At 31.4% G+C, this 26,845-nt stretch overlaps 1 protein-coding gene and 1 non-coding gene across 2 annotated transcripts in view; one reads left to right on the top strand and one right to left on the bottom strand.

Moving 5' to 3' along the window:
* The window catches only part of LOC115890500 (cyclic AMP-responsive element-binding protein 1), a 52,138-nt gene that overhangs the window by 1,074 nt on the left and 24,219 nt on the right, over window positions 1-26,845 (bottom strand). Inside the window, exons 4-6 of the mRNA XM_030910747.1 lie at window positions 22,496-22,605; window positions 13,361-13,432; window positions 3,884-4,015 (exon numbers count right to left, since the gene is read on the bottom strand). Coding sequence (XP_030766607.1) covers window positions 3,884-4,015; window positions 13,361-13,432; window positions 22,496-22,605 — 314 coding nt within the window. The remainder of the gene's footprint in view (window positions 1-3,883; window positions 4,016-13,360; window positions 13,433-22,495; window positions 22,606-26,845) is intronic.
* On the top strand, window positions 16,895-17,025 carry LOC115890527. The gene has a single exon (XR_004051660.1). It is a non-coding gene; the product is annotated as a U11 spliceosomal RNA (small nuclear RNA).

The raw sequence follows: 26,845 nt of genomic DNA, 5'->3' as shown, positions 1-26,845 counted from the left end.
TAACAGAGAATTGTATCGACTGATCTGTTAAAATACGATATACGGATATGAGATGCACGATACACATAAAATTAGTATGCTACGTATAGTTTTTCCGAATTCAATTGGAATACTGAATACTCTGTCAGAATTACCTGAATACTCTGTCGGCATCGTCTACACAAACGAATTAAGAGTCCCAGTATTTTCAATTGTCTTTGGATTTGGAAATACCATACCAGCCTACCAGTGGCGATTTCTTAATCAGTCGTGTGTGCACGCCAATCCCAAAATTTAATGTCTCGAGAATAAAAATCTAATTTTTATTTTATCCAAGAACGTCCAAAAACGATTCGTCATAAACTAGGAGTTGGTACAAAAAAACTTCGTTAAGGGTTAAACTTATCTATTACATTGAAAACTATATCACCATAGTACAAAAGTTTACAGAATACTTTAATTCTGCAAACATTGATAATACCCTTGTCTATGGCGATAATACTATGCTGAATATATGTATGCGTAAATTCACAATGCCAAATTGGTTGCAGTTCATATGCAGTGTAAAGCTTGATTTTCATGCATCCGTTATACGTTGATACGATGGTCCGACGGTGCTCTGATTGGTCATAGCGTTTTCGCGCCACTTTTCATCCGTAAATATTGTACTTCAGCCCGTCAACGGACCCGTTCATACGATAACGGACATTTTGACACTTTTTTGACAATATTAATAAAAATATAAGTAAAATAGCAAAATCGTTATGGAAACAAAAATATAAAATAACACCAACGTATATCCGATAAACGGAGGCATGGAAATGCAATAAATTTAAAAACTGTGTTATTTTCTAACCAATCAAAGTCTTTAAATTCTACCAATAAAATTAATATCGTATCAACGTATCGTCGGACAACGGATGCATGAAAATCAAGCTTAATGCACGTGACTTCACACATAGTTTACTCTAGAACAAACTGGTTATGTGTACCGTGAGGAAATACCATCCTGGCAAGCGAAACTTTGGGTCGGCGTCAGTGGCGTAGCTACCTAGGGGCTAGGCGGGGCAGTGCCCCGGGGCCCTCAAGCTCAGGGGGCCCTCGAATCCTTACCAAATATCCCGATCGAACTGAACTTTTGGAAATTTCTCCAATTTTCAAAATAAATATGAGGTTGCAATCCCACTTTAATCATGACAACTCAGTTGAGAGAAATTCAAAAGTTATGCCTAGGGAATTCCCCTAAATTCTTTCTGTAGGTTGGCAGTGTTGTCAATTTGACGGATAGTAATATGTGCGTTTTATTATTCATCGATATGCGTTTTATCGTGAATTCGAGTTAAGATTTTTTTTCGAGAACGGTTGCAAAGCCAGTGAAACTGCAAAAAAATATGGTATTGATACCCATTTGCAAGAAAAAAGGCAAAGATAAATTTAAAAACATTTGATGAATTAGCTGCTGATCACTGGTTTCCAAACTGAGAAAAAATATTTAAAATTGAGATTTTCAATAATGTACTAGACACAGTAATATCTCAATTAGATACACGTTTTATTGGCATAAGTGCCAGTCTGTCATATATTCGCTTTTCTAACACCAACATTTTTATTACATCTTGATGAAGCAACTTTATTACAAAAGTATGACGAATTCCAAAGAAAATATTCAGATATAATAGGCCCTAGTTTTTCACTTCAATTTACTAATTTTTACCACCTAGTTTTACCTCAACTAACTGAAGCATGGACTGTTCACCAATTATGTAAGGAAATAATGAGCAAATATGGAGTGCTAGAATGCGACCTAACTGAAGTATTTACAGCAATGTTATTATTCTTTACAATTCCTGTCACTTCTGCAGCAGCTGAAAGGTCATTTAGCAAATTAAAAATAATAAAAAATTATTTAAGAAATAATATGGGCCAAACTCGACTCCGAAATTATTTATCGCTAATAGCAATTGAAAACAAAACCGCATCAAGCCTGGATTTAAACGAAGTCATTGATACTTTTGTGAAAACTAAAGCTAGGAAAAAATTGTAAATATAATTGTTATTTAGTCAGTTGGTAGGCCCGACCTTTATATAATAATAAGCCCTTGAATCTTCTCTATATTTCGTTTTATTAGCCAAACCTACACCAAGTATTAATTGTAATTTATGTTGTTAATATTTTTATTACCTGCCCTGCAGTGCACAAAAAAGAGCTTAAGTAGCTTAGCATTTTTAAAGTATTTGTATATTTCATATTTTTATTTGATAAAACCTAATCAGTTTACATACCAGTGGGGCCCCATTTTTTAATTTGCCCAGGGCCCTTGGTTACCTAGCTACGCCACTAGTCGGCGTTTACATGTATAGGAGTGAATCGCTATGACAATCTAGGAAGTCGGAGAGAGCAAAAATGCGAAGAATTCATGCGCTTAGGAAATACTTGCTCTTCTGTCTTTATTCAGTACATCTTATTTTACTAAGCGTGTTGACCGTACCCTTCGTACACACGAAAATCGGCACCCAATGCCAGAAATGCCCACCCCAATATACACTCACCGGCAAAAAAAACCGGCCCCTAAAAACTAGACCCAATATCAAAGTTGGATTTCTCGCGAACCGCTCATTAGATTTTGAAGATTTTTTTTTAAATTGTAAATTAATTTCTTCTTAACGGATGCTACGTCAGCAATTTTTATTCCGAATTTATTTTGAGCATATACAGGGCACAACAATAAGACGAAGTTTTTTGTCCGAACTTTGTAACACCCTGTAGGGTGCAGCAGCTGTAGTAGCTATTGCTAAATTAAATAACATTGTAGCCTCATCTTTTGTGAGCATTTTGTTTTTTTAATCACGACATTATCTCTGTTTGTATTGGAGATACGCTGCTTTAAAACGAACGTCTCGGAAAAATGCTTCGCAGGCAAAACCGCGATTCATCCGTGAAAAGGACTTTAGTCCATTGCTCAATATCCCAATTCACACTTAAACGCGCAAACTGAAGACGTGCTCGACTATATCTCGGTCCTGTGGCAGGTCTCCTTGCAGACAAGCTGACTTCAGTTCTTCGCACGGCTTGTAGCAGATGTTGGTTCTGAAACGCTGTAATTTTACGATTTCGTAAAGTATTCAGGACAATAAAGCGGTCGTCAATTGCATTTGTCTTCCGTTTTCTTCTGGAACCCACTCGACTGGTGAAATTTCCCGTTTCCGTATACCGATTCCAGGCATCCTGGACTGTTGTTCGAGGTATACCCAGGGTATCGGACACATAACGTTGACTTCGGCCATCCTCAATTAAAGCCACAATACGAGCAACATTCGTCACAGATAATGGCATTTTTTAATTTGACAACCGTTGCCTTGATTACTTACACATAAAACTTTCTGCCTGCGAAGCATTTTTCCGAGACGTTCGTTTTAAAGCAGCGTATCTCCAATACAAACAGAGATAATGTCGTGATTAAAAACAAAAATGCTCACAAAGATGAGGGCACAATGTGATTGGATTTAGCAATAGCTACTACAACTGCTGCACCCTACAGCGTGTTACAAAGTTCGGGCAAAAAACTTTGTTTTATTGTTGTACCCTGTATGCTCAAAATAAATTCGGAATAAAAATTTCTGACGTAGCATCCGCTAAGAAGGAATTAATTTACAATTTAAAGAAAAAAATCCAACTTTGAAATTAGGACTAGTTTTTAGTAGCCGGTTTTTTTGCCGGTGAGTTTATTTTTTGATAAGTTAAATGTGACGTAATCGTTATGTTGGTTAGGCAAGTTTGTGTTTAAGTAAAGAGCCAGTGAGAAATTTGCGAATGTGTATTCTGAACCCAGTGGCTTTTCACATAAAACATACATTAAGCATTTTCGTTTAGTGACGGTTATCTTATAATATTTAATTAACATACCAGGCACAAAGAATTCCTGTCCTGGAGAGTACTGTACAATTGCGCCACCCGCTGTGGCATTTGTCATCGTAAGGGTATGGATGCCCTGTCCACCTTCCCCGCTCGATATTTGTATAGCTGTGGCTGGTAACACTGAAACCAAAAACGACATTCAGATACCTTAATATACGTGGTGTGGACAGATGTGGAAGTGTGCAGTCAGATTGCATTTTATGTATAACAGCGACTTCGTTCGCGTCAAATTAATCATTTGTAATGGTGATGATAAAGCACAGCAAGAATTTCCATTAACATACAAACTGGATAAATTTTTCTCCCATTTATGTCAGCATGAGAAAAAACAATATGGCGATATTATTATATAACTTGGTAATATTTGAGGGGTAGTTTCATCTCTTTGGAATTTGACTTTCGAAAAATCCGTTTGCCAAAAATAAGTTTTTTACGTCAAGCAGTTTAAGCAGAATCGTGGTTAAGAAATTACCCATCTTTTTGGAACACCCTGTATGATTTTTTAAAAAATTTCTAAATATGTAAAAAAAACAAATAAATAATGCTTGTCCAAACGTTTTCCCGAAAGACTAACCGTTTTTTAAATAACAAATATTGTAATATTTAGGGGGCGTTTTCACCCCCTTGGAATTTGAGATTCGAGAAATTCCTCCTTATCGAACCTCTACACCCCACAGTCAATCCGTTTGCCAAAAATCAGCTTTAAACGTCAAGCAGTTTAAGCAGAATCGTGATTACTCCATGGTCATATTTTATGAAACACCCTGTATAAATTTATAAAAAATTTTAAAATATGTAAAACAACTAAATAAAATATACGTGTTTTTCCGAAAAACTCACCGGTTTTTAAATAAAAAATATTTTAATATTTGAGGGATAGTTTCACCCCCTTAGAATTCGAGTTTCGAAAAATCCCTTCTTATCGAACCTTTACACCCTAAAGTCAATTTGTTTTCCAAAAATCAGCTTTTTACGTCAAGCGCTTTAAGCAGGACCGTGATTAATCAATGACCAGATTTTTCGAAACACCCTGTATACATTTTTAAAGAATCTTAAAATATGTAAAAAACCAAAAAAAAAATATACGTGTTTAAGCGTTTTTTCGGAAACTTGATCGTTTTTTAAATAAAAAATATTGTAATATTTGAGGGGTGGTTTCACTCTCTTGGAACTTGAATTTCGAAAAATCCGTTCTTATCGAACCTCTACACCCTAAAATCAACCTGTATGCCAAAATTGAGCTTCTTACGTTGAGTGGTTTGAACAGGATCGTGATTAATCAGTATGTCAGTCACTTAAGGATTTTATATATTAGTAGAGATAACTTTTTTTGTCAAGTGTAGGCACTATAGGGTGATTCACGGTCATGCATGGCAAGTTACACGTCTATGGAGAACCCGTGGTAGGATTTTTGCATAAGGGCACTTGCTCCATCTGTCTAAATTATTTTCAGCATTACAGTGTTGCGACTTCATACTAAAAGTGTATCATCTTTGTTATTTTAAATGGAACACCAGGATATTCTTATACTTTCCGAAACTACTTCCACGTTTCAAAATTTTTCTATTATACTAACCTATACCAGGACTTCGCTTCGTCAGTAGTCGTGGCAACATCGAATACTGTCTGACGGCTGATTGTTCGGGGTCGGTATTTGTTTCCTTTTTTCCGTTAATATTCTTGTAATCGTTTTGTAAAAGTCTAATATTTTTTTGGTGCAAGTGTTTAAAATAAATTCGTGTCACATATTTTTGTGAACAATTTTTAAAGTTGGCTTACTTTGAAGTGCCGTGAGAAAATATATTTAAAGGACAACTCTTTTTTCACGTTGTCACGGGGGTAACCAGGCCCTATGCAGCCGGATGCTGCCAGCGTGGGAGAGGCTTTCTATTTGATCATAAACTCACCGGCAAAAAAACCGGCCACTAAAAACTAGTCCCTATTTCGAAGTTGGATTTCTCGCAAACCACTCATTAGATTTTGATGAGTTTTTTTTAAATTGTAAATTAATTCCTTCTTAACGGATGCTACGTCAGAAATGTTTATTCCGAATTTATTTTGAGCCTATACAGGGCACAACAATAAAACGAAGTTTTTTGCCCGAACTTTGTAACACCCTGTAGGGTGCAGCAGCTGTAGTAGCTATTGCTAAAGCACATCACATTGTAGCTTCATCTTTTGTGAGCATTTTGTTTTTTTAATCACGACATTATCTCTGTTTGTATTGGAGATACGCTGGTTTAAAACGAACGTCTCGGAAAAATGCTTCTCAGGCAGAAAGTTTTATGTGTAAATAATCAAGGCAAAAATAAAAAAAAAATAATCAAGGGTTGTCAAATTAAAAAATGCCATTATCTGTGACGGATGTTGCTCGTATTGTGGCTTTAATTGGGGATGGCCGAAGTCAACGTTATGTGTGCGATACCCTGGATATACCTCGAACAACAGTCCAGGATGCCTGGAATCGGTATATGGAAACGAGAAATTTCATCAGTCGAGTGGGTTCCAGAAGAAAACGGAAGACAAATGCAATTGACAACCGCTTTATTGGCCTGAATACTTTACGAAATCGGAGAATTACAGCGTTTCAGAATCAACATCTGCTACAAGCCGTGCGTAGAACTCAAGTCAGTGAGAGAACAATCCGACGAAGACTAAAAGAAAACAGCTTGTCTGCAAGGAGGCCTGCCACAGGATACCAGCTACTTCTAAGACATCGTCGAGTGAATTTGGATATGGAGCAATGGACTCAAGTCCTTTTTCCGGATGAATCGCGGTTTTGCCTGCGAAGCATTTTTCCGCGACGTTCGTTTTAAAGCAGCATATCTCCAATACAAAAAGAGATAATGTGGTGATTAAATAAACAAAATGCTCACAAAAGATGAGGCTACAATGCAAATACGGGCAAAAAACTTCGTCTTATTGTTGTGCCCTGTAGAGTTTGCGAGAAATCCAACTTTGAAATTGGGACTAGTTTTTAGTGGCCGGTGTTTTTGCCGGTGAGTGAATAATGACTTTTTTGTGTTTTGTAAAATTAAAAAAAACTATCCAGTGGTCGCAGCATTCAGCGACTGCGGTCTGCGGTCACACCTAATGTACTGGCAAATTGTGCCGTAATGTAAGCAGAGCCAATCGAGCTGTCATTTTAGACAGTTCTTATCAACCATAACCAACTAACCTATCTCTTATAATTTTCGAGATAAAAAATAAAACATGCGTAAAATTGATCTTGAATAAGCATTAGTTAAATGATAAATTCGGCATATTTAAAGCTAAAATTTGGTTTATAGGTTAAGGAAAGTCGACACATTCGATCTGTCTAAATTAACTGATTGGATATCAAACATTGAGGTCAGAAAAAATAATTATTTCCGATTGTTATAAAATCGTTAAAATTATTGTTATTTTAAATCCAAGCCTATGAATATTATTTAACAAATCGAAACCCAAATAAAATTGTTTTTCAACGATATATCATGTTCCTATACCTAAACCTTCTAGTTTCATCAAGGAAGTACATTTACACCGCATATTTATCGGTATATATTTTTTTAAAACATATGAGGAATTACACCCTAATTTTTTTAAGAAACACCCCGTATATTCAGTAGCTTTAATGCAAACACAAAGTTGCCTAATCAACATATTCATTTGACGCTTACAGAAAAATTTCAATATAAAAATTAACCATTACGAGAATAGGTACTAAATATGCATAAAAAATCCCAAATTATTTTCTAAAGTTTCATTTATAATTTTTGCTTATTTTTCGTTGGATTTTGCTGACATTTGTGTCAAATTGTACCATTTGTACCAAATTGAATGTGTTGTTTTGATTAAACTGACATTATGTGTCAAATTCAACGGGCGTAACCATAGTTTCTCGATGCGCCTCAAAAGTGGCTCACCACCAAGAACAGTTAACCTAATAGGACTGCTCATTCAGCCAAGTGTCTGCCAGGTGCATGCGAAAACTACTCGCTTTGTGACGTCATTGTAGTCCTTGTCATGGTTATTAATCCTTATCCGGCAACCAATAATACACACACGTGCATTATTGGTTGCCGGATGCAAAACGTTCATTATTTAATTTATTTATTTAAACACCTTATATGTATGCAGTATACAAAATTAACTGTATAAATCGTATTAAATACTCGGATAATGCATTTTTAAGAACAGCAGTTCCCAGCTTTACCTTTTGCAGGCATTCTTTTTAGAGTACTTCCATATTTTGCTTTAAAATAATTAATAAACAATATCGTAGGCACTTAGTAAGCACTTTGTCACAATCCACAACACAAAATGAACGTATTTATACACTCTATAGCTCTAAAAACTTTAAAAACACCCTTTCCACATTTAAAATTGACAAAATAATTAATTCAAAATTTCTCAGTTGTTATTTTTATAAGTTTACCATAGGCAACTAATAATACACACTATCATGACAAGGACTACAATGACGTCACTACTGTCAGCTGAAGCGCGGGAAGAGGCGAACGTACGTCTTATGAGGATGAGCAATCCTATTAGTTTACCGTTCTTGGCTCACCCCTATAACTTTTTATTTTTCCAAATAAAAAAAAAATTGGTACGTTAGTATATATACATAAATTAGGATTGATTGACGTTTACAATTGTTTTTGGTCGCTTTCTGTTTCACCGGAAATGACTACAACTTTTGATTTTAAATGGCAGGTACATTTTTACTTTATTTATTTTTTTTATTCGACAGAAAATGACACTCTCTGAATAGAATGGCGTATCATATGTTAATTTTTGACATTTTCGCTTACAAAAAATAGTAGAGTGCCATGGCTATGTTAAAAACATTAATTTTTAATCAAGGAGCCTTGGAAAAATAGATTTGATCATCTAATGTTTTTCGTGTCTTATCCTGGTCGATTAAAAGATGCCCAAATCGTTTTTTTAAACATATCTCAATTTTTTCAAATGGAACAAAAGTGTCTTATTAGCATACTCTGAAAAAGCATTTTTTTAAGAATAATTTGGTATCCCACACTTGGTATTTCGAATCAAATTGTCGTTATAAAGCGCATGTTACAATTTCAAATAAACCATATGCGAAAATGTCAAAAGTTGACATATGTCATTCTATTCAGTATCATTTTCTGTCAGAACAATGTAAAACAAATACCGAGGGTGTCATTTAAAAATCAAAAGTAGTTATTTCCGGTGAAATAGGAAGTGACCAAAAACAAGTAAATACGTCAATCAGTCCTAATTTATGTCATATATTAACATACCAAATATCGTTTTTTTTTATCTGAAGAAATAAAAAAAAGGTATAGGGGTGAGCCACTTTTGTACACAAGGTATGACTTTTACATATTTTAATATTATTTAGAAAGTCTGAAATCGTTTAAAAATTATTTGAGGCGCCTGAAAAAATAGCATATTATTCTATTCGGAGTAAAAATGACATTTTGTACCTCGCCTGTATGTCGCAGCCTCGCCAGCAAGTATAATTTTTAGTCTTAATAAAATAATATACTATTGTAATTAGTAATAACACAGCATAAGCTTAAAAGCTAGCTTTTTTGGCTATACAGGGTGTCCTAGAAATAAGTGCAAATATTTTAAGGGGTGGTAGATCTCGATGAAAGAAACATATTTTCTCTTTACCGTTTTTCAAATAAGTCCAAAATAACGGAGTTATTTTACTTTGAAAATTTCCTAAAAAAAATATTTTTTGCTAAAATTTTGAGAACCACTGGATCAGCTTGTAAATTTAATTTACTACCTAAATATGTTGCCATATTATCAAGAAATTATTTATTTTAAATAAAAACTAAAAAAAATTCCAAAAAATTTTTCAAAAAATTCCGATTTTTCCAAATTTTTTTTTCGCAAAAAAAACTCATGGGCGTATTTCTGGGGTTGAACTATACTACCAGTTAAAATACTTGCACTTATTTCTGGGACACCCTGTATAAAAAAGTAAAATTGCAGTAGACATTAAGGTAGATATTTAAAAGAAGCACGTATTAATATTATTATTACAGGGTTACAGTTTTACAGAAATGTATTATATTGCTAATGACAAACCTAATAAAATCTTTCCTGATTCAACCAACATTATTTTAGAGACAAAAGTACATACTTCTATGTCAAATAAATGGTTAAAATGCGTTAATTTTAGGTCCAGCTTTATAGGCACATACGTGATTTAGAGTAAAAAGCTAAATTTTATGTTGCATAATTGATATTTTTGTTTTTTTAAAAACAATATTTGAAGCAATTTCTAGATTACTCAAAAAATCCATAGCAGGACAAATTTTTGAATTAAGCAGTTCTACCTACCCTCTTGTTAGGCAGCTCATCCATTTACACAGTTTAAACCATAATATCAGTTGTATGAAACAATATACTCAGTTATGATATCCCACCAATAATATGTTGATTACTGAATGATTTTTTCAAGAAATATATTTTATATTAAGATTATTTCTGTCTTTAATTGTGTATTTTAACCATCCCAATTTACTGAAAGATATAAGATTTTTATCATAATCACAAGATTGGGAAGATCTACAGTGTGTTACAGGCTGAGCGCGCATTTAAAGTTTCTAGAGAACTACAACATCTCTTAAACACTCTATACCGAGCTCTATACCTAACATTAACCGTTTTTGAGAAAAAAAAATATTTAAAATTTTTGGACAAAAAAAACTGCCTCGTCAAAAATATTATGTGTATAGCCTAAACGTCAAATTTAGTGATTACCACAGCCACTGTGCCATAAAGAGGAAACATGTGGCTATCTATTTCAAAAATTAAATTGTTCGAATGTCATATAATAATGACCGTAGCTGTCATGGAATTGAGCGATTAAAAAACTATCATAAATCATTTTTTTCAAATGGAAACCCACTTTTTTATTTTACTAGTGAAAAGGCTTTTCAATTCGTAACTTTTTAACTATACATGTTCCTATACCTAAAATAAATTGTATTTACGTTATTTGAGATTTAGTTTTAAAGCGTATATTTTTCTTGATTTTAACCAGTAGCCTATGACTTTAAACGTCAAGTGATGCGAAATAATAGATCTGGCCATGTCATATTGCCATAGTTTAAGGAAAAGAGTAGTTGCACTCTCGCAAATATTTTCTGCCAGTTTTTGCAAGCTGTCGAATATCGGCAGCTTGCAAAGCGTTTCAGTTGAATTCCGTCCGTCGAGCTGCGAGGTTCGAGCGTTGCGTCCCAGCACAGAGACGGATTGACAAAAAATGAGTGCCTGACTGTGTGCTGCTATTAATTGTAGTAATAATTCAAAAAATTGTTCTTTGAGTTTTTTTAGATTTCCATCGGATGTAAATCGGCAAGCTGATAGTAATTATCAATAAACGTTTAATTATATTTGTTTATTTTAGAAGCTGAGATATTATGTAATTATTAAATGTTATTATTTTTTTTAGCATGTGGGCAAATTTTAGAAATAGTTTTTTAGATATACAGGTTGTCTCAAATGTGCGCATGAAAATATTCTTTGGTCAGGGGATTTGCCATAAAATTTTCATTCCAATAATAATTTACGAGATAATTTATATAGATTGGTTTTTGAAACAATTTTAGAGTATAAATATTTTGTACATCTAAAGTCTCCGCAAATTATTCATATTTTTTAAATGAAAGAATTTTATAATAGCATAATCTATTATAAATTTAGTGGACTGTATTTTTTTATGTTTTTTTTTATTTTATTTATTTTTTATTATAAGTGGTCGTAATATAACAATATTCAAAATATTATAGACAAAATATTGAGTTTATATTTGAGGGAAGGAAAGTGCCACACCTAGCTTTAAACAACCGTAAATATACAGGGTGGCCCATTATTGCGAGGAAGTCCAATATCGTAGTTCTTGTCGAAGATGTGAAAAAAGTTTTATTCGTATGTTTCAAGGTTTATAAAGGATTTATCCTAAAATATTTTGTTATATACAGGGTGTCACAAAAAAGTTATGGTAAAGTTAATTTTATTTTTTTTAAATTATTTTACATCATTCTATATACATTATTCTATATAGGGTATTTTTTATGGCGATGGCGCCACCAAAATCGGAATATTTAAAATGGTATATCTCAAATTTTTTTAAATGCAACATTCTGTATATTATTTTTCGGTCAGATGCAGAATTAAAAAGTGAACATTTTTTTATTTAAAGTGTTTCTCTAAATTTTTAACGATTTCGCAGATATTCGCAGTATTATATTACATATAGCTCTTTCAACAGTAAATTTTTATCAAAGCCACCTAATATGATCTTTGTCTAATATTTTATCGTTGAAAATCCTAATGTAATGAATTCAGAATGAAATACAGAAAATATTTGCAAAACGCCTAAAAATTTAAGAACACTTTAAATACAAAAAATATTCACTTTTTAATTCTACATCTGAAAGAAAAATAATATACTAGGTGTTGCATTTAAAAAAAATGAGATACAACATTTTAAATATTACGATTTTGGTGCCGCCATAAAAAATACCCTGTATACGATAAAGTAAATTTTTCTACACGAATTTATTCTGGTGTCCTTGTCATGTTTAAGAAAACATAGCTAAGTATTAATAAAGTTATATTCACTCTAGTTTTTTGCCACTTTTCATATATAATGTTTTTAACCAAAGTTTTTTAGTAAACCGCAGTGTGCTTTAAATAGAATCCAGTTATCTACAGAAAATTTTTTTTAAACTTGTTTTAAATCAAAAAAATTTGTAGAAAATCTCTGAAATAGATAATAATATAAAAATATGTCATTATATATATTTTCCGCATTTCTTCCCATCAGAAGATTTTCAGATACAGAAGAATTGTTACCTACACGAAATGTGAAAACATTCTGTTTTCAAGCAAGTTTTTACTCGATGATCAATTTATTTTATTTTATTTTATTGGGAACTCATATTTTTCTAAATACATATCTGTGAAACTACGGCGAGTGCCACGACTATACTTTGCCTAGTTAATAGACCACAACTATACAGCTACGTCAGTGGTCACGGGAGGCGAGAACAAGGTCATATAAAGTGGCAGAAAAAGAACAAAGGATTTGACTAGGAGTAAATCTACTAGTTTCCTTATACTATGATATTGCGAAACTTTGTTCAAAAAGCAGTATGTTATCGATCATCATTTCCAAGCCAACTTTGCGCTGTTCTTTTTTTCGACCATACGGTATATTATTAATAATATCAACTATTAGATATCAAAAGATATAAACAGTACAATAACACACAGTAATGTGCAAAAAATCTCCGATCTAGATATTGTGGTTCTCTAGGAACTTCTAGTGCACGCCCAGCCTGGGACACCCTGTATAAACACTCATGAACAGTTTCATGCAACTGATTTCTTGGTTTAGACCGTGTAAACCGTCGAATTGTCAAAATCTCCTGTCAAATCAACTAAGCTTCTAAAGAAAAATAAACTAACCTGTGTGGTATGGGATAGCGTGTGAGGACAACTCACTGTCTGCTTCCGATGAAGTCTGCTCGACCTTGGGCTCTGCGAACATCGTAACAAAACCTTTAATTTAGAAAATTTCCACAAGTTACATTATTTTCTGATTATAAACACTAATTTAGGTCGGGCCCATTGTTTTGCTAACGCTGTCACTGCTTTATATTAAATTCATTTTTACTTATTTAAGTCATACTCTCGTTTATTTTCATCTAAATTAAACTAGTTGTGATCCCATACCACAGAAATTGTAGATTAAAATTAAAAAAAGAAAGAAAATAATAGTTTGAGGTTAAAAAAACGGCATTATTTTTTCAAACTTGGATTGAAGGTATATATGTTAGATAATAAATTATTTTTTAAAATAATTAATCTACTTTTTAAAATATTCTACGTCATGCAATATTTTATTCCAATATTGAAAATTAGCATATAATGGGTTTATACAATAATGTATACTCAAAATTACCCTTTAAGAATGTATTACTTTAATAAAGCAAAGTATGAATGAAAAAAAAACAGCGTCAAGTTGGCTTGGAAATATAACAGACCTTCATTTCCAAGCCAACTTTAACACCCTTTTTTCGATCGTATGATATTTCTGATTACAAAATGTAAGTTTTAATCACGACATTATCTCTGTTTGTGTTCAGATATCCTGTAAAAAACAAACGCCTCGTAAAGAGCACGAAAATCATTTTGTTACAGATGATTTTTTAAAGTTTGACAACCGTTTTTCTTCATATTGTAAATACTCATAAATCCGAAATTTTTTGCCTTGATTATTTACACATAAAACTGTTCTACCTTTTCCGAGATGAATTACAGGGTGAATTTTTCCGAGACGTTCGTTTTAAAACAGCAGATCCAATACGAAAAAGAGATAATGTGGTGATTAAAAAAGCAAAATGCTCATCAAAAAGATGATGGCTACAAACCGCACATCATTTAGCAATAGCTACTACTGTGCTGCAGTTACAGGGTGTTACAAAGTGTGCAAAAACTTCTGTCTTATTGTTGTGTAACTTTTTGCTATGGAAAATTTTGTCGGAATAAAAATTTCTGACGTAGCATCCGTTTTAGGAATAATTTACAATTTAAAAGAAAAATCATCAAAATCTAATGAGTGGTTTTTTGAAATTGGGTCTTTTTTAGTAAGTTTATTTTGCCGGACTTTTCATGAGCCCTTGAGTGTTATTTCAAAGGCATTATTTTTTTCACTTATTGAAATCATATATGTTCATAATAAATTATGTTTTGGAAATAACACTCTTCTATTTTAAAATATTCTCAATCATGCAATATAAGATTACAATATTGAAAATTAAAAACAATGGGTTTATACAATAATGTATACTCAAAATGCACCTTTAAGAAAATCAAAATTAGAGTACATAAACCTTTGCCTTATGAACTTTTTTGTCAAGTTGACTATCTTTGGAAATAGCGCCCAGATCACGAACAAATGGTGGTAACTTTAAATGTCTTTTTTTCGATCGTATGATATTTCTGATTACAAAATATAAGTACAGGGTGTTCCATTTTGGTTGAAATCATACGGTATCTCCGTTATTAGTGAAGATAGGAGGATGCGGTTTGTACAAACCTGTTCCACTTTTTTGCCAAACGGAAGACGCTGTAAACAACATGTTCAAAATCATAATGTTCATTTTTGATGAATCCCATGTTTCGTTTTGGGGAAAATAAATACATATCATAGGGAAATTTGCATGTAATTTTAATATGAACATTTAATGGTAAATTTGTAGAACTAAACAAAAAAAAATTATACGGACTACCCCAATTTGTTAATGAACTGACGCTATTTCTGAAAAAAATGAAGCTACAAAAAAATCATGAGGAAATTTTAGTTTTTGTCTATTTATTATGAAAACTGTACTACGGGCCAATTTGCTGTAAAACAAACTTTTTGAAAACATAAGAACATTCTCTATAAGTTCGCCTAATGAATTTTTTTTTATAAGTTTATTATTTCCGGGCGAACTTTCATGAGTTCCCCTTGGGGTGGTTTTCTAAAAGTTTGTTTTACAGCAAATTGACCTCTATGAAAGTTGTTGATAATAAATGAAAAGCAACTTTTCCTCATGATTTTTTTGTAGCTTGATTATTTTTGGAGATAGCGTCCAGTTCATGAACAAATTAGGGTAGTTCTCAATGTTTGATTTTTTTCAGCAAATTCACCCTAGGAAACTCGTTCAAAATAAGAGTACATATACCTTTGCCTTATGAACTTTTTTGTAACTTGACAATTTTTTGATAATAGCGCCCAGATTCTGAGCTACACAAAATGGTGGTAGCTTTAAATGTCTTTCTTTTTTCAGGAAATTCACAAAGTGCTATTGGGAAAATGGATTCGTGTGTTATTTACAAGAAATTATTGAATGTTGCTGAAATTGTGGACGTTCAGAGAAAAGGATGTAGTCTGTTCTTCTAAAAAAAACATTTGGGGGGCAATCTGAGGAGCTAACGTTAGGTCCATCACAAATAGAAAATCCTGGATATTCATTCACTTGATGAATTCCATGTTCCGTTTTGGGGAAATAAATACATATCATAGGGAAGTTTGCATGTGTCTTTTAATATGAACACCTTTTTAAGTTGGTAAATTTGTAAAACTAAACAATACAAAAAATTATGAAACTTCCCCAATTTGTTCATGAACTGGACGCTATCTCCAAAAATAATGAAGCTTTAAAAAATCATGAGGAAAAGTTGCTTGTCTATTTATTATGAACAACTTTCATAAGGGCCAATTTGCTGTAAAACAAACTTTTAAAATGTAGTTGAATTTTTCAAAAATTAGAAGGCGTTTCTATGGTAATATAATTTCGATTTCATTCCTTGATAGATCGTTATAATTAATTTTCATACCGTTTTAAGAGAAGATTAGAAAAAACATAAAAATACATATTGTTGAATTTTCCAAGTTTTCAAAGTCTTAAAATTAAAAAGGCGTTTCAATAGTAATATAATTTCATATTTTGACAGATGATTATTATTAATTTTGATTAACGTCATATTTTTTGCTGTTGTTAAAGTATCACATTTTTCGATAACTATTTCACCCTTTCTGTAGAATTAAACTAAATAAATTTTGTGCTTCCTTATCATTTTAAAATACCAAAAAATATGGCGTTAATTAAAATCTATCAATAACAATTTATCAAAGAATGAAATCGGAATAATATTACCATAGAAACGCTTTTTTTATTAGTAGGCCGTGATAAATATCACGGCCTACTAATAAAAAATAAAAATTTATTTTAATTAATAAAAAAAATAATCTAACAAGAAAATTAAAATGGTATTTACTAAAGCAGTCATACATGTTACCACGTTACCATTGAATCTCTAAATAAAAATATTTCTGCTTTTTGTATAACGGGATGGGTTTGCTATAAAGCAATAGATGGCGCCACAGTTAATACCTCACCGATATATCTTTACTTTCACCAATTCCTTTCATAAAAGGTACAAACGGTTTCCAAAAAGGGTGTTTGTCTCTTAGTGACACACGTACCGATATCGGTACGTGGGGTATGGAAATCAAGACATACCCAACACGAAATTTTTGTTCCTGCGGGGCTGTTTTTTGGCATTGAACCAAAGACGCCCCCTCTTAATCTAATTAAATACAAACCATTACAAACCGACAAATTGTCATTGTCTAAGCAAGTGACAACTGACGAAGTTCCGTTAGTTTTTGAATGAAAACTTCTGAAACGGTATAAAATATTTAATGAAGAGTTGACCAATGTCAATTTCCTAAATTACCTAAAAATCTAAATAAAATCCCCAATTTGAGGAGAAAAAAGTTCAGATTCCCCAGAAATTCTCCACTTGATACATGATAATTTTTTACGGATCAATTTGGAACTGATCCCAAATACGTAAATACCCGATCCCGGGATCAGTTCCTGATAACAGTAAATAGTGAAAATAAATATAGAGTGATATATGTTTTTGAAAAGCTTATGGCAAGTCAGATCATATAATTTATAAATATACAGGGTGTTGTATTTAAGAAAACATAACTTTAGTTCGTATCTTCAAAAATACTCTTTTCGTAGAATAACAGACTACCGCCACTGTATTCTACGTAAAAAGTCCTACAATAGGCAGTTTTCACCTTTTCGAAACCTTTCACAATAACCGAGATACGGGAAGTGTCACAAATTGCAAAATTCTCAAAAAGACCCTGTAGCTCAGAAACGAAGAGGGCTATGAAAATTTTGTTTACAGCATCTTCCGTTTGACACAACAGTGGGACAGGTTTGTGCAAACTGCACTCTCCTATCTTCACTAATAACGGAGATACCGGATGATTTCAACAAAAATGGGACACCCTATACATGAAATATGTACAAGGTGGTCGAAGTTGGTCTGTTTTAACAGAGAAAACCTATTTCCTGACTAGATAGAGCAAAACCGACATAGATGTCGTTTTAATGGCGTAAACCGCCTGTTGATATCTGATTCTTCACTGCCAACTGAGATACAGGGTCTTTTCAATATTTTACCATTTTTTGGAAAATTTCCCATAACTTTTGTATTTCGCGGAATAATAAAATTCCGTAAAATCGTTCTTAAGGCACTTTTTTAAGCACAATCCAGTGGCGTAGTCAGTTTTTTTCGGTACTTGCTCTTTTTGTCAGAAATAATAAAAAATATAATTTTTTAAATGGAAATCATAGCTGGCTATGAACTTAAAAAAAATGCTGGCGTTTAATCCTTTCCAACGATATAAAGGTATGTGTATTTATTTCTAAGAATGAGACAAATATTAGTTTTTTTTATATTTGTATCGAAACAGGCCTTGATTTTGTGTTGACCGAGTTGCCTAATTATCTTTTATTACAATTTAATATTCTGTATTATTATTTCTTTGCATAAGCAAAGACTTTTGAAGAGGCAAATCAACATTCTATATTAGTATTACTAATTACAATTAAAACGCCAGGGTTACAACAGAACTATTATTAATTGAGAATTTAAAGAGATTTGGATTGGAACATGGGGACCCATATCTTTAGCCTGCTAGGTTCTGTGATTTAACTCATTTCGACTTTTTTATGGGGGAAATTAAAAAAAGACCTTATATATAAGGGAAAAACCATTGGGATGAGAGAAAAATTGCTTTTGGACTTATTACACCAGCTCACCTAATAAATCGTTATAACTCTGCGCAAAAGATGTTTATTGTGTATTCAACAAAGAGGTGCCCAGTTTGAACATCTTTGATGATTTTTTTAGAAAACTAAATTCGTCAGTTAAAAATACTTTTAGTTTTGTTCTTTGTTTATTGTATCGATTTCAATTGTAATTACTAATACTAATATAGAATGTTAATTTACCGGTTCAAAAGTTTTTAGCTATGCTGATAAATAATAATATAGAATATTAAATTGTGATAAAAAATTATTAGGCAAATAGATCAAGGCCCGCCAATATTTCTCTCATTCTTAGACACAGATACCCATAACTTTATATCGTTGGAAAGGGTTAAACTCCAGCACTTTTTTAAGTTCATAGCCAACTATGATTTCCATTTTAAAAATTATATTTTTTATTATTTCTGACAAAAAGAGCAAGCATAGATAAAACTGACCGCCACTGGATTATTCTTAAAAAAGTGCCTTAAGAACGTTTTTACAGAATTTTATTATTCCGTGAAATAAAAACGTTATAGGTAATTTTCAAAATGGTAAAACATTTTTAAAAGACCCCATATCTCTGTCGGCAGTGAAAATAGCAACAGGCGGTTTACGCCATTAAAACGTGTCTCAGAAATCGAGCCCATGACATCTGTGTCGGTTTTGCTGTATCTAGTCAGGAAATAGGGTTTCTTTGTTAAAACAGACCAATTTCGACCACCCTATACATAGAAAAACTCAAGAAATCCTTAGCCTTTAAAAAAACTTCTAAAAGCTAAACTGGGTGAGTACTTTTAATTTAAAAAGGTATACTTTTCCTGTGTATCAACTTCTGTAATTCATATACTTAATAAAAAAAATTATATTTGAGTATATATTATTATAACCTTAGAAGAGAAATCATGCACTAAATATACTCCAAAATGTTAATGCAAGCACGATTGGTTCGTGAAAAAGTTCGGCGATGTCACATACTATTAACAAAAGTGTTTGTTCTAAGCAAATTATCACATCGTAAGCCCTTTTTCACAACGAAGTCAATCTCAGTTTTAGTAATAAAAAAAATCATGCAAAAATAATACTTATAATCAAACCAACCTTGCAGCAATATAAAGATGAAACGATTTTTTAACTGCCGGATGATGAACGAACATCACTTTTTTTTGAACTAAAAAAACTGTTCTAAATAGCACATTGTATCTATAAGTGGTAGTACTAAGCGAATATAAAGGTATATTTACATAAAAATGTCTAGTAAGAGTCACTTATAGAATTTATAAATCTGTTAAACTTTAAAATTAAAGTAAAGCCTCAATTGAAGTAATTAATAAATCTACAAAGAGTTTTGAATTGAAAAGATATAATAATTATTTGTTACATTAAAAACAAACATTAGTCAAAATCTGAATATTTTGCATACTGGTTATACAGGGTTGTTCAACACATACGACACGGAGTATTGTAGCTAAACGATTAGATTTTTACAAACTGTAAGTTTTGGGGTCGTTGAAGGACTATTACAGCTACAATTTAAAAATATTTTTATAAGATACAGGGTGTCCCAAATAAATAAATATCAAGTTGTATTTTTTTTAATGGAACATCCTGTAGTATTATACATTTTAGTGTCTAGGAAAGGAATAAAGGTAAATTTTGCTTAAGTTTTTACACTTAAACTTGCCGTTTTCGAATATTTTCAATTTTGTAAAAATTTGGAGTAAGAAATTTTAAAGGCTTCATTTCTTCGAGGGTAATAAAAATTTTAACTAATTTTTTTTTTTTTTTTTTTTTTTTTTTTTTTTTTTTTTATTGTTTGAAAATTATAAGAATTATACTACCTTATTTAGAGTGTCCAAAAAAATTCCTCAGTTAATAATTACTACCCACTATTACCTGGCATAATTTGGGAGTTTAATTTAAATGGAACATCCTGTATTTTTTTTTTTTTTTTTTTTTTTTTTTTTTTTTTTTAATTTTCTTTCAAATTGTATTATATCATTTATTAAAGCTATCTCTTAAAGTTTTCTAGTAGAAAATGCACTTTTCTTGTAATTTAAGAACCTCATTATCAAGAGAGCACGTGTAATACTATACATTTAGAAGTTATTTAAAGATGTATTCCAAATTTTTAAAGAGTGACTTAGATACGGGGAATATTGTCGATATAGATCGGGTAATGTCATAATTATTAAAAAACTGTTATTGAATATGGTTGCGGAAGGGGATGCAATTAATATGAATTCCAGTATTCAAACTACATTAATTGACTGCGTTGATCAATAAGGATAATTGCCCCAAATACTAAAAAAACTGAAATTTTGTATGTGTAAATGAAGACAGTCGTGGTTAAATACACCTTAAAATGATATTTCATTTTTGACAAATGCGGATTATCAACAACAGAGGACGGGTTCATTGTTATAACTTATAAATAACTTTAATTATTATGTTGATTTCTGATACAAATCACATTCTTTTAGAATAATTTATTACAAACCACAAAGAAGTACTTTAATTAATTAGTAATTTTGGGCCGGAAATAATGGTGGTATGATTTAATTAATGTATACTTCTTTTATAAAGATTTACATAGTATTTTTTCATACTGACATTACCATACATGGTGTTATTTGAACAAAAATATTAAAACAAAATATTACTAAGCCTGTACATTTTAATACAATTGTTGCTATTAAAAAACAATCTAAAATGTCAATATTGGCGCATATTTCTGACCACATTACACAAACCGAAAATTACGGTGGGCTCCCACGTTAACCGACTCACATACCTCCAGTAGTTTACCCGAATACCACAGAGCAAGCAGTCACGTAAGGATAAACTCACCCTGTAGTAATAGCAAATATTAGACCAGTGTTTACAAGATTGTGTTACAAATTCGATTATCAAAAATATAAGTCAATCATAACAGCGTAGAAAAAGACCTTGCTCAGATAACATAAGCATTTGCGGCAATTCAGCTATATGCCGAGATTTTGAAGACAAAATATATGTTACCTGGATCTTGATTTCAAATGGCGGTATTGTCGCAATTTTTTTCGAAGTTGTATAACTATTAAATTCTTTTAAACTACTCTGAGCGTGGGAGGGTAGGTAGAATAAAAATTTGCTCCGCAGATTCCTGAGTGGATAAGTGTGATGGCCTATCTTGAGAAGCTGATTATCATCTTATGTATTAGACAAACGGATTCAAATATAAATATGGAAGGAAGAGTTAATATTTTTAATTTTTTAAAAAAGTCCTGGGAATGAGTTCTGCTGTTTAGTCCCAGTAAATATCGAACAACTCTCTTCTGAAGCTTGAAAATGCGGTCATAAAAAGAAGTTGTCGGCCTAAATGGACTTCTGGCGAAGATCAGCTCGAATCTCCTGTTTAGACAGAACTAGGAACGAGAGAATACATGAAAAAATGAAGATAGAGGGTAATATTCTACAAGAAATACAAGAAAAACAACTGTAGTGGTACGGCCATGTACAACGAATGGCTGACGAGAGTATACCAAACCAAGTGCTGCAGTTGGGGTTTAGAACCGGGAAATCCCGGTAACGAAAGTACCGGGAATTCCCGGTTCTTTTGAGGCATCGAGGACTCGAAATTCCCGGTTTTTTCGGGACTCGGTAATAATAATTAAAAAAATATTTTTTGTTACGTGCGAAAGGCTCAGACATATCAATCATAAAATTGTTATAAAAATTAAACAACTTATCTCTCATTTAGCTCTAAAAAATTCCCTTAAATAACTTTATAAAAGTACATTTTCATATAAATATCCTCTAAAAAACCGAACAATGCGCATCGATATGCAACAACTTGTTTTCCATCAAATAATATTACCACTATAGAACAAACTACTATGATTAAGGATCGTGAGAAAAGAAGGAGAGCGCCCAAATCATGCATAAAATAACATACCAGCTATCTCACCCCCGCCAAGATCGTTGAGTATCTTCCTGTAAGATGGCCTCCGCGTCAGCAGGTCCCTTCGGTTTATTGGGGAAGGAAAAGAAAAAAAATTTCCCGTACTATTTAAATGAGAAATAGAAAAATCACGATGAGACACCTCTTAGCTAAAATAAAAAAATATAAAACTATAACAATTAAAATGAATAACATAACGTAAAAATTTAACCGTACACTATAGTCACACATTCTTTTAAAAGTTCCTCAATATGGCCGACATAGTTACGAATATGGTAATCTTTTTTATAAAATGAGAAAATAAGATAATGGCGTTAGCGAATCTGGCAGAAATATGAATTTACTTCTATTGTAAAGAATAACATTTTCAGGATTGCTGAGGATTGTCAAGTTGACGAATTAAAGTTAGGTTATTAGGTGGGTCATAAATTCATAAAAAAAACAAGATTAATGAAATTATATTAAATGGGAGAATAAAGAGGTATTTTTAAACCGCAGACTACCGAAGAGATTTTTACTTAAAGGTATTTAAAACTTTCTCACAGAATCCACAATATTAACTCCCCATGATTTCTTATATTTCAGATAAAGGGACGTAAGAACTACAGGAAGTGAATTTTGTTTTTATGTTTTGAGGATATCTGAGAGTCTCACTCAGAATTATCAAGATTTATTGAATATTATAGTTGTATTATAAGCGAAATTAATAGAAGAGTTGGAAATAGGATGATGCGTTTCATGTTATATTTGATAGATCACCCCATTTCTCTTAAGTTTGTGTTTTATTTCAGTACAGTTAATCACAAATTGGATTGATGTGTGCAAAAACAGCTATAATATTTTCAAACATCTTATTTAAATAGTTCTTTTATATACTGTTAAACTGTATCAACTACAAAGTCTTTAGCAAAAAGTTATAAGGTAATAAATTTTGCAGATATAATTTATGAAAATTTATATATAAAGATTAGAACACAATCCTCTGAGGGAAAAAGAAATACTCAAAAACTCATTAAATATACTTTATTAAAAATCATCCATGCAAACTGTAATAATCAGAACATTCTCCACATTATACCTGTATTAAATTTGTGTTCACACTCCTGTCAGGAAAGCCAGAAATGTTTGTTTAAATATTATCTTATTTTAAATTGCCAGAAACACATCAGAATATGTCACAACCACAACTATAGGTTTGGAATCAGTACTAAATTTTATACCTAGTGATGCGTCAACTAACATATAACAAAGTATAGGATAAAAAAGAATTATTAATATAGTGTGTACTATACGATGTCCTTCTGCTTATTTATGAAATGACTTTCCTTTCAAATGTGAGGGAAACCAGTAAGATCAAACATAATTTTTGGTTTGGTTTGGTGTTTCATATTCTAACTACACATATAACAAACCTTAAGTGCTTTTAAAAAAACGATATTTGGTATGTTAGTATATGACATAAATTAGGATTGATTGACATATTCAATTGTTATCGTTCACTTCCTCTTTCACCAGAAATGGCTACAGCTTTTGATTTTTAAATGGCACCCTCCGTATTTTTTTATTTTATTCGATAGAAAATGACACTTTGAATAGAAATACATATCATATGTCAACTTTTGACATTCTCGCTTTAAAAAAATGTATTTTAAATTTCAATCTAGAGTGGTAAAAACACTAATTTATAATCAAGATTTGATCTTCTAATGTTTCTGCCTGCCGCACTACTGCACTACTTATGTAAGTGACCGAAAACAATTGAATACGTCAATCAATCCTAATTTATGTCATATACTAACATACCAAATCTCGTTTTTTATGTGAAAAAATAAAAGTTATAGGGGTTGAGCCACTTTTGAGACGCACCCGGTATAGGGTTTCTATACAAAATTTTAATAAAATAAAATGGCAACAACCCATAGTGCTTCAAATGAAAATAGTGTACTATATGTAGAATTTTATGTTGAATCCAATTCTGCACAGAAAAATAACAATTGGTTGCAACAATTTTTTTCATATTTTCCACAACAACGACGATATTGGACTTTCTCCCACTAATCGGCGACCCTGTATATTCTTTCACCGGATAGATTGTATTTGTTTATTATAACTTCCTGTAATAATTCATATTTTCTATGTTTATAAAGTTTAAGACACTTAACGATAATTAAATTTATTAGAATTAGTATTTTTTTCATAATACAGGATTGTTCACCACATACGAGTATTAGCTAACGATCAGATTTTGTTAAGGTTTTGCTTCTTGATAGAGCGCACCTAACTGTAATTTACAAGATACAGAGTGTCCCAAATAACCCGCACATTAGTTTTATTTTTTAAAATGGAACCCCCTGTATATTATTATATTTTTCAATTCTACGATTGAAATAGCCACTGTTCTGATTGCGGTTTATCACATCTTAAACTCAGCCGTTTTTGAAATAGCTTCTTTTCAATTTTATGAAATTGCAGTGGGGGTGTTTTGCTCATTGTTCCATGTGGTATCAAAAGTTTTAATACTAAATATTTATTAATGATTATTTATTGATCAGACATTGTGTTGCAATATTAAAAAAAAATTACTACCTTAGCCACAGAGTGTCCTAGTTCTATATTAAATAATTGCTAGCTTTAAATCGGCAATAATATGTTTAATTTAAATGGAACACCTGTATTTTACGTGAACATATGCACAATGTAATTGTTCATCAAATTGTATTATACCATTTTTACCCATCTCTTCAAATCTTCGAAAAAATGCATTTTCTGGATAATTTAGACCTCATTTATTACTATACCCATGGAATATTGACATTTCAGATTTTTTTTAAAGCAACATACAAAATGTACAGGTGGTAAATATTGCAAGCCCATTGGTATACAAAAAAAAACTATTTAAATCTTTGTAAAAGAGTATACCAATTAAAAAATATACCACCATTATTTCCGACCAAAAGTTAGTTAATTACATACTTTTAAATAGTTTTAATTAATAAAGTGTTCTAAATATATGTAGATTTGGCTCAGAAATCAATATAATAATAAGATATGAAAACGAACGTCTCTGTTTTTATAAATAAGCATTCGTCAAAAAATGAAATAAAATTTATAAAGTGTTACTCTTTAGCACAGTGTCTAATACACACAAAATTCAATTTTTTACTATTTGGGGCAATTATTATTAATCAACTTAAACAGTCAATTAATGTAGTTTGAATACTGGGATCATATTAATTGGTCCTCTTTAACAAAAAATATTTAAACAGTTTTTTTTATTTTTTAATGAAATAAGCGAACTATATCGACAATATTAATATCTGTACTCTTTGAAAATTTGTTACATCTTTAAAAATAATCTAAAATGTCAATATTCCATGGGTATAGTGATAAATGAGGTATAAATTATAAGAAAATGCATTTTCTACGAAAACTTGAAGAGATGGGTAAAAAATGGTATAATACAATTTGATAGACAATTACATTGTGCATCTGATTCACGTAAAATATATAGGGTGTTCCATTTAAATTAAACAAGTTATTGCCGTTTAGAGGTAGTAATTATTTAATATGAATTTTTGGACACTCTATATAAGGTAGTAAAATTTTTATTATTGCAACACGATATCTGATCAATAAATAATCTTCAGTATTAAAAACTTTGATACCCTTGGAAAAATGAAGCCTTAAAAATTTTACTGCAATTTCATAAAATTGAAAATATTTCAAAAACAGTAAGGTTTAAGTATGATAAACCTTAATCAAATTTACCTTTATTTCAATCGTAGAATCCAAAAATACAATATACAGGGTGTCCCATTTAAAAAAATACAACTATATTTTTTACTTATTTGGGACACTCTGTATCTTGTAAAAATATTTTTAAATTGTAGCTCTAATAGTCCTTCAACGAACCCAAAACTTACAATTAGTAAAAATCTAATCGTTTAGCTACAATGTGTGTGTGGTATGTAGTGAACAACCCTGTATAATACTGAATTAATTTTAAAATCCAATAACAATAAAGCCAAACATTAAATAAGAAAATTTCATTAGAAGTATTTCATAAGAAAACTTTATTGAGATCGTTATTTATATACTAATAATTTGGTTTTTTTGGAATCAAGAATTGAGATATATAGCCAAAATTTCAAATTTATTACATAAAAAAAGTTGGCGCTTAATCGAAGGTTATCAAAATTTTAAAATTTGCCCGTTAGTTCTGACTGGCTACAGTAATTTAAAAGAGGTACAGTAATAAACGCTTACCTTTTTTCTATCGTAACTAAAAATAATCACTAAAAAACTTCTTAAAATCAAATTTTCCCACTGCAAAACACATCACTT

The sequence above is a fragment of the Sitophilus oryzae genome, unplaced genomic scaffold (assembly GCF_002938485.1).
Source record: "Sitophilus oryzae breed Bouriz unplaced genomic scaffold, Soryzae_2.0 scaffold_87_pilon_pilon, whole genome shotgun sequence".
NCBI classification, from domain to species: domain Eukaryota; kingdom Metazoa; phylum Arthropoda; class Insecta; order Coleoptera; family Curculionidae; genus Sitophilus; species Sitophilus oryzae.
The sequence above is the reverse complement of the archived record's forward strand: the minus strand, read 5'-3'. Positions and strand labels throughout refer to the sequence as shown.